The sequence below is a fragment of the Epinephelus moara genome, chromosome 6 (genome assembly GCF_006386435.1).
Source record: "Epinephelus moara isolate mb chromosome 6, YSFRI_EMoa_1.0, whole genome shotgun sequence".
Taxonomy (NCBI): Eukaryota; Metazoa; Chordata; class Actinopteri; order Perciformes; family Serranidae; genus Epinephelus; species Epinephelus moara.
The window spans coordinates 42020961-42030642 of record NC_065511.1 but is presented as its reverse complement, the minus strand read 5'-3'; the positions used below and the strand labels follow the sequence as shown (position 1 = coordinate 42030642).

Genomic DNA, 9682 nt, shown 5'->3' with positions numbered 1-9682 from the left:
TGAGGAAATACAGCGAGTGCTGGACGGAGCAGTGAGTGACAACAACCCCGCCCACATTTAAGAGGACTGTCTGAACACACCGAGGGTCTAGGTACCATGTCTGAAGGCTTACTGTTGGTTCCAAAGGTACTGGACTGAAAGGGTTTGGTGGAAACAAGGCTTTTGAGGCTGGAGACAAGGTCCTGCCAGATGCAATAGCCTCTTATTTAACTAAAACAAAAACCTAAAAACATGATATAAAATGTGTATTTTCTGTTTAGAAAATACAAACTTTTGAACATAGCAAGCACTCATCCATCTTTTAAGTGGCTATGTCTCCAGTCTGATCTCGAGCGCACAGCTGATAGGTACATGTTTTGATTATATAACAATGCTATCTGTTGTTTTTAAGATCAGTAAACACAGAAGATATTGGACCAGGATTTCTTTCATTAGTCCCAGAAGTTGAAATCTTAAAGGACATGTGGATTCTGCTCTGATCCTGAGTAGTAAAACACAAACAAGTTCTTGTGGTCACATCTGGAAGTTGCTCAATGTCTTCCTGGATGCATCATACACGCTTGCAATCTGCCTACTTGATATTGTCATTTTGTTTCTCAATATCGTAAATTTGATTTTGTATTTTCTGTTTCTGTCCTGAAAGAGGGAACCCTACTTTTTTCTCGTTTTTTAAAGAGTTGTTGCTTCTCAGAACTTGTCGATGTGGATAAATCAGATTGACTTCACTTGACAAGCAAACTAAGAACGCTAATTTTCACCATCTGGTATTCTGGGACTCCTTCCACAGAACTAATTTCATAACTGCAGCTAACACAACTTGTAATTGTTGTTTTTAAGTGTGGTGAAAGTTTGATCACATCAGAGGATTATAGTGATAAATATGCTGTGTTGAGTTGTGTCCTGATAAAAATGTTGCTCTTTTATTATAAACTGTCTGTGTATTTGTGTACCCTGATTTGTCAGGTATTTAGATATAAAAGCTCCAGAGTTAAAAATTAATTTCCCTAAATTTGTGAAGCCTTCCAAACTAACACAGAAAAACAATTGTAGAATCAAAGAATGCTGTTGACGTCTGACCCTACCCCCTTACAGGGCGTCCCTCTGGACACCAGCAAACTGCCTCTGGACCAGAGGCTCCCTCCGTACCCACTCAGCCAGTCCCACCAGCACCAGCCAGGCTCCCACCAGCCTCTCCCCGGTCTGCAGGGCTCCCAGCCTGGCCAGCAGCCCTCTCAGATGAGCCAGCACCATCACCAACAGCTGCACCGCCTCCAGCAGCCGCGGCCCAATGCTCAGCAGCAGCAACAGTCGCAGTCCATGCAGCAGCTCCACCTGCAGAACCTGCGTAACTCACATAACCAGCACATGCAGCAGCAATTTGGATCGGTGGGTCACTGGAAGGCAGATAAGATTGATTTATAAATTAGATAAAGATAAATACATTTGGTGAGATGAATTGATTTGTGAGGTTTAAACGGTGGTTACGGTGTGTCTCTCTGCAGCAACAGAGGTCGATGGGGCAGCAGATGAACACAGCAAACTCGCAGCTGATAAAGAACGAAAGGCCGATGGATCACTGTGTCCAGAGCTCCTCTCAGTGTCACGTCAAACAGGAAGCAGAGCAGCAGGCGGAGCAGCAGAGAGCCGGCGGTCTGCCTCAGCTCCAACAGATCAGCCACAACCTGGCTACAGACCTCTACAATGTAAGTGACTGCAACACCGTCAGAAACACTCAAAACTGTTTCACCATCTCAGCTCCACTGAAACTTAAACTAAAATCTCAAGTCTTGCTAGTGCCTCCTGCAGGCTGCAGTGTTTGTTACAGCCATGATATGAAAGACAGACAAACATACAAACAAACAACACACTTTTGGTTTATCACCTCTCAGATTTGACACTTGAGGAAAGTTCATTAAGGTGGTTATTAAAGTCCGAAAGGTTTATCCTCTGAGAAGCAGGAATGTGCTCAGAAATCTGTGGCAATCTGATTTTTTTTTTTCTTAATGTACAAATAAGAATTTTGACCTGATAGTGAAAAAGGAAAAGTCACCAAACAAATCAAGATTCATTCTAAATATCCATAGCAAATTCCAGCACCATTTGGTAGTTATAACTTGAGATACCTTGTCATGAACCAAGTCATGGGGAAATTTTGGTCAGGAGGTCACCAGAATCATTAGGATTCATCTCCTGGGAAGGAGGAAAGTCCACAGTAGAATACGTGATGGAACCAACGGGCAGATCACCAACTGGAGGCCCACCTGAGGCCACTAACAGCTGCCTGAAACCTCAATTTATATATTTTGCAATTATTTTAATCATTTAAATTTGGCTACGCAGTTAGTGACATATTTTTCTGTAGCATGACAAACTCATAGCACATAATTATTTTTGCTTTACCCAGGCTTTTAACATTGTTGGGAGACCTGGTTTCTTTCGGCTACCTCAGTAAGCTTTAGGCCCCGATCACACAGAAAGCATTGTGCAGGTTGTAAAATGCGAGGCGCGCCGCACTGCTTTGCCACTAGTGGAAAAAAGTTTTCTGCACCTTTTTATTGTTGCCAGGCAACCACAGACTCACCTCCTAACCTTATAATCAATCTACTGTTTATTTTATTTATTTCACAGTAATCAGTATCTAGTTCCTAAAATGTTGATGTAGCTCTGGTTGAGGGTGAGAGGCTGTCAGCAGATAAACAGAGATCTGTGTGGGTACATGAGACCCTAAAAAAGAGGCTGGATCATGGGGAGTACCACCAGTTGGTCCAGGAGCTTCTCCTCCATCATGGACGTTTACAGACATATTTTAGGATGACTCAGGGGCAGTTTGACAACCTGCTGTCTACTGTCAGGCCGTATAGCTCTGGGTATCCAGCAACCACTACCACCAGTTTCTCCTCCATTGTTTACCAACTGTAAACTTGTTGTCGTGACCACCACAGAAGCCCCGCCTCTCAAATCATCTGACTGGACAATGGGAAAAAGATGACAAAAAAAGAGATGACATGGGGCACTTTTCTGCTCTGAGTTGAAGTTTTTTTCAACTCGAGTTCAGAGTCCTCGGGCAAAAACACCATGCACCTAGGGCGCAGAAACGCAAGGTGTGTTGCAACACAAAAACAGCGAGGAAAAAGCTTCATTCTCATAAAATGAATTACAAAAAGGCACCTCCAGCTGCTAAAACACTTTCTGTGAGACTCAGACCTTAGCCTGGCCTGCAGCTTTTACAATCCAGCAACTCTGCGGCGAAGAATGGTCAGGATCGACCTGATAATGTTGCATGTTTCATTCAGTCGTGCGTCGTCCTGATTTAAGCCACAGTTTGTTTGTCATCAGCACAGTTTCTGTTCACATCTCAGATAAGGAAGCTTCAGTCCAGTTTGGTGTCACCATGAATATCATCCTCAGTCTGTTGTTCAATGAGAGGTCTCTGTTGTTCGGACATGGCACATCCAGCTCCATGACCCCAAATCACCCTTTGAACCAATTAGCATCAAGCATGCATTCTGTGTTTGGACGACTGGTGGGGAACACTGAGAGCTCAGAAAACACTCGCTGATAATTGCAAACCAATCTAATCTGAGTTTCCTAGAATAAGCCCTCATCAAAGGAAATAAAATAAAGGGGGACATTATGGAGCAAACCTTCAGAGGCACCAGTGACTGCTCATGGAGTTTGTTTAATCAGCAGCTTTAATCTGTTTTGTCTCTTAGAATGATACGGTGTCTTTTGCAGCTGCCTTGACACTATTTTGAGTAAGTGTGAAATCATGTGGCTGATTGAATAATTTGTAACCTTTTACATTAGTCATGACGGGGGGGGGGGGGGGGGGGCTATGTTTCCAGGCTCTCCGTCCATCCATTTGTTTGTATGTCCCAATCAAGTGAACATGATGGCTCAAGAACACCTCACCAATTTCCACAAATTTGGCACAAACGGCCTCTTGGGCTCAAAGATAAACAATAGGATTTGGTGGTCAAAGGTTAAAGTCACTGTGATATCTCACGTGATATCTGAAGAACACCTTGAAGGAATTTCTTCAAACTTGGCACAAACGTCCACTAGGACTTAACAAGGAACTGATTTCATTTTCTGTGGTCGAAGGTCAATGTCACGGTGAACTTGCCTCTTTCCCATTCTTGTGAACACTGTCCCTCAGGAGGGCTTTAAGGGAATTTCCTCAAATTTGACACGTCGACTTGGACTCAAGGGTGAACTGATTAGATTTTGGGGGTCAAAGGTTAAAGTTACTGTGACATGGTTTGTCTGATTCTTGTGAACATGATATCTCAAGAAGGCTTTGAGGGAATTTTTCATAATTTGGCACAAACGGCCTCTTGGACTCAAACATAAACAATTAGATTTTGATGTGCAAAGGTTAAAGTCCCTGTGACTTGGTTTGTCCCGTTCTAATGAATGCGATGTCTCAAGAACACCTTGAAAGAATTTCTTCAAACTTGGCACAAACATCCACTTGGACTTAACGATGAACTCATTAGGTTTTGGGAGTCAAAGGTCGAGGTCACTCTGACCTTGCGTCCATCCCATTCTTGTGAGCACGATATCTCAAGTTCCTCAGATTTGGCACAAACAGCCTCGTGGACTCAAAGATAAACGATTAGATTTTGTTGGTCAAAGGTTAAAGTCACTGTGACCTGGTTTGCCCCATTCTCATGAACTTGATATCTCAAGAACACCTTGAGGGAATATCTTAAAATTTGGCACAAACGTCCACTTGGATTTAACAATGAACGGATTAGAATTTTGTGGTCAATGGTCAAAGGTCAGTGTCACTGTTACCTTGCCTCTGTCCCATTCTTGTGAACACTATATCTCAAGAAGGCTTTGAGGGAATTTCCTCAAATTTGGCACAAACAGCCTCTTGGACTCAAAGTTAAACGATTAGATTTGTTGGTCAAAGGTTAAAGTCACTGTGACCTGGTTTGTGACAAAAATTTCATGACAAAATTTCAAACAAATGTCTAACAGGATAAAATAATGAAGTGATGACATTTTATATTAAAAGGTCAAAGGTCAACTTCACTGTGAAATCTTAATGTTCTTCAAAAACCCTTTTCTGGCCATTATTCAGTGTCATATCTCAGGAACAGAAGGGGAGACATTTGGTCAGATTGTGAATTGGTGACTCTAATCTTGAAACTGTGCTGATAGTATAGATCTCTCTGTGTGTGAAGCGTCCATGTTTTAGAATTTGTAGCTTCTTTGCAGCAGCAAACATGGATTTTAACTGCAACTTGACTGGTCCACAGAGGCATACAACCACGAGGCAGTAATTCTAGTTTTTCCCCGAAAGTACTGACGTCATAGATTCTTCACACTACTCTGTGTTTGTGGGTGCCACTTAGTTACATGAGCACATGTGCTAGAGTCTGAATTTCACAGCTGCTGCAAAAATAGAAACAAATAAAGTGTTTTCATTCCATTTTAAACAGACATTAATTAACAGGCGCAGATGTGAAGGATGCATGACCTCATCTGTCAGGATCAGAGGTGTCGTGTTCACTGTGTGTGATGTAATGCTGAGAAAAAGCACCTGATGCTATTTTTGGAGGTCCGCTGAGTGGAAGTCATTGTGTACTGAGATATCTGATCACCCATTCAGCAAACAGACACCAGGAGGCATTCTGGCTTCTAACGCTGCAGCCTCAGAGATTTACCTGCAAGTTGCTGCACGAGCCATTTAAACACACAGATTAGAGACTGTTGAAGAGTTTCCTTACACAATATTGTGATTTAATCTTTTGTCATTTTTTAATCTAAAAAGAGTTAACTTGTTTATTACATCAGAGGGAATCTATTTCCCAACTGGCAAACTAAACCCTTCTCTTCACACTCACTCTTCATGCAGTTCAAACAAGATCTCCTATTACAGGACTCAGTCTGTTTGTGGGTTGTTACATGATGCATGTTTTGTTTCAGGTGCAATCTAACTCCCTCCGTTAATCCTGAGAAAATGAGCCAGAGGTAGGGGCACAAAAGAGAGAGGAAGGAAACTGAACAGAAACTGCAACGACTTTAGTTTGTCCATTTTTTTTGCTGTTTACTCTCTAAATAAAGGAATATTCTGATAAAACTTAAACTAATAATGAAGTCGTGGTCACACAGCAGATTTCATGTACTGCCATCATCCACAGTGAAAATATCAAGCCTTTAACTCTGTTCTTGAAATTTAGTTGCCATTTTTCATTTCAAGCTAGCTACCAAGTGGCAGCCTCTGAGGCTGTGAAACGAAGCCAATGTGGAAGTGCCAAAAAACTGCAGTTCCTCTTGTTGCTACTTGAGGCTGGCTCCAAAACAGAGTCAATCCCCATAGACCTCCATGTTTAAATGCCCAACTTAACAGCAAAAATAAACATGTTTATTTCCTGATTCAAAAATGGTTTTGGTCTCAACATTCATGACAACTGTACAGGGTACATTTTTATATACATATCACCCGTTTACATTTTATGAAGGCCTAAAGTTCCACATATTTAAGGATGGGGCCAGTTGAGTGACTGTCTACAGTTAGATCCATCCCTCAGTGTAACCAAGATCTTATTTCGATGTTTTCCAGGATGCCTTGTTCAACTCTCTTCTGGACGACCCATATCTGAGTCTGCAGCTTTCGGGCAAATCCAACCAGCAGGTAACTGAGGTGCACATTCTCATGATGTCATTATAAACTGTGAATAACAGTGCCTGAGGGGAGCATGATGTCACTTGCTGGTGTCTGAGCTGATCATTGTAAACCCAGCTGGTTGTGTTTACAGTTGAGGGCAGAGCCAGTCTGAAAATTTGTCATTTTCTCTTCATTGGTGGTTTTTCTTGGTTTTAAAAGTCTGGTGGCTTTGGGGTCGAGGCACCGACCATGAATCACAGCGTCACCAGTCTGACTCATTAGCTGTATGTTTCTCCTCATGTGCTCCCTCATGTTTGATATAGTTTTGCTGTTGTTAAATGTGGTCTCCGGTAAATCAATATGTTCGCTGTTTTCTGTGGAGGCTTAGATATAAAGCTCTGGCAGCTCTGCACTAAAATGATCAATTTTCTCCTCCATATTTTTCGTGGACTGATATTTATGGATGAAGCGAAAGATATGGCAGCTATGATTGGTTGTTCCTCATCACATGACATGCGGTGCGCCCTGCTGCGTTCTAAAAAGTTGAACTTTATCTGTGGGTGCAGCCGTTGCACCCTGAAAAGTTCTTTATGTGGTTGATCCCAGATTTTAAATAATGCAGAATTCAAGCAAATAAAATGAGACAATTTTAAGAAAATACAAAGAACAAAAAATAAGATAAAGGTAAAATACCATCACTGAGCAGATAAGTAAAGTTGGCGACTAATTGCCCTGTAGGTTGCACTGAGGTACAGCAATGTCAAACAATGGGAGTAATACAAAATAAAAGAATACAAAACCGCCAACAACACTAGGTAAAAACAATAAAAAATAATCAAAGGAGACATATATAAAAAAGGCAGTGTGCTGAAATTAATAAAAGGCTTTTTTGAACAGATAAGTTTTAAGAAGCACTTAAAAAAAATAAAAAATATGCACTCAGGAACATGTGCACGCTGCGACGGCATCACTCTGGGGTTTGAGCGTCACTGCTGAGAACATTGCATTTAAGGGCACAAAAACGAAGCATGTGTACAGCCCCCAGGAACATCATCCACTGCCCATGGACCACCAGAGAAGCACAGGATGTGCTGCAGCTTCTTGACGAATTAGCTGTTATTTAATTTGAAATGTGTACACATCCATCCACACGCCGCACTGCCAGGAGAGCTGATGTAGGGGAAACGCTGCCGTTACGTGTGTTGTAATGTGTGAGGAGAGTGTTACTAACTAGATTCAGCTGGTCTCACCTTCACACAGAACGCCAACTCTGGAATGAAACACCTGGATGAGAGCGGAGTTTTTCCTTCTCTCACTTTTGTCTGTGTTCATGCACCAAAACAACAGGAGATGCACCCTCTTGACTATTTGACGTGCAGACATGAGGACCCTTAAAGCTGCAGAAGGAGAGACCTTTGAGTTTGTCTCACAGATGTTCTGGCATCAGCGAGGATTGGCTTATTCGGAGCTCTGCTGGCTTCCTGTAGAGTTTAGAGTGGCTCAGTCAGGGTTTACTCTCAGACTTTACGTGGCTTTAGTCTGCCCCAAGTTATTTGGATAGTCCCACACAAGATAATTACTAAGCTTTATACTGGAGCCTTTGTCTCACTTCCTTCATCTGTCTTGTGAATTTGTTCATCTAATCAAGTCCAGACCATTTGTGGGTTTGTATCTGGAATATTTTTGTTACCATGCGCAACTGTGTGTGTCACTGATGATGATATAAATCTAACTCCACAGACCAGTGGATCCTCTTCTGCAGTTAAAGTACTAACACCACACTGTGAATAAACTCCACTTCAAGTTAAAGTCCTGCATTCAAACTTTATGCAAGTGAAAGTATGTAATCAGCAACATGTACTTAAAGTAGTTAAAGTATGTGTGTTGCAGTAAAGTGTTCCCTGCTATGTTTCTTTATATCAGGGTTGCAGCAATATACCAGTTTTAAGGTATAAAGTGACATGAAAATTGACGATTATTATACCGTGTCCATTTCTTTATCTATAATATTGGAAAAATGCCACTTGAAGGAAATTCTCAACTATATTTTTCAAACATAGTGTCAACATAGTGTCATTTTCAAACGGAAGACTTTTTACACAAACCTTCAAAAAAAAAAAATAGTTTCAAGATAAAATTAAAGTAATAAATCATCCGTTCAGCCAAACACAACCCTTCAGATTTCATTCCTTTAGGGGTCTTTCTGACTGATGATGATGATAATGCTGTGGTACCGCAATATTTTCTGAGACAGTTATCATACTGTGAGAATCTCATACCATTAGAACCCTACTTTATAAACTGTTGGGTAGTTTATTCTACAGCAGTTAATCATGATCATATTCATATAAGATCATAATATGTTTGTAGCATGGATGGATGGATGGATGGATGGATGGATGGGTAGATGGATGGGTAGATGGGTGGGTGGATAGGTAGGCAGGCAGACAGGTAGGTAGATGGATAGGTAGAAAGATGGATGGATGGGTGGATTGATGGACGGATAAGTAGGTAGATACATAGGCAGATAGGTAGATGGATGGATGGGTAGGTAGGTAGGTAGGTGAATAGATAGAAAGGTAGATAGATGGGTAGATGGATAGAAAGGTAGATAGATGGGTAGATAGGTAGATGGATGGGTAGGAAGGTAGGTGAATAGATAGAAAGGTAGATAGATGGGTAGATAGAAAGGTAGATAGATGGGTAGATAGATAGAAAGGTAGATGGGTAGATAGGTAGATGGATGGGTAGGTAGGTAGGTAGGTGAATAGATAGAAAGGTAGATAGATGGTAGATAGATAGGTAGGTACGTAGGTGGATGGATAGATGGGTAGACAGGTAGATAGATGGATGGGTAGGTAGGTAGGTAGGTGAATAGATAGGTAGATAGATAGATAGATAGAAGGGTAGGTAGGTAGGAAGGTAGGTAGGAAGGTAGGTGGGTAGGTAGGTGAATAGATAGAACGGTAGATAGATGGGTAGATAGATAGATAGGTACGTAGGTGGATGGATAGATGGGTGGGTGGGTGGGTAGGTAGGTAGGTAGGTGAATAGATAGAA

The 9682-nt window shown here is 41.6% G+C and overlaps 1 protein-coding gene across 3 annotated transcripts in view; it reads left to right on the top strand.

Moving 5' to 3' along the window:
* The window catches only part of LOC126391496 (CREB-regulated transcription coactivator 2), a 72701-nt gene that overhangs the window by 50318 nt on the left and 12701 nt on the right, over positions 1-9682 (top strand). For all 3 annotated transcript variants that reach the window (XM_050046330.1, XM_050046329.1, XM_050046328.1), the window contains 3 exons: positions 1093-1386; positions 1503-1703; positions 6578-6649. In XM_050046330.1, the coding sequence (XP_049902287.1) occupies positions 1093-1386; positions 1503-1703; positions 6578-6649 (567 nt within the window). The remainder of the gene's footprint in view (positions 1-1092; positions 1387-1502; positions 1704-6577; positions 6650-9682) is intronic.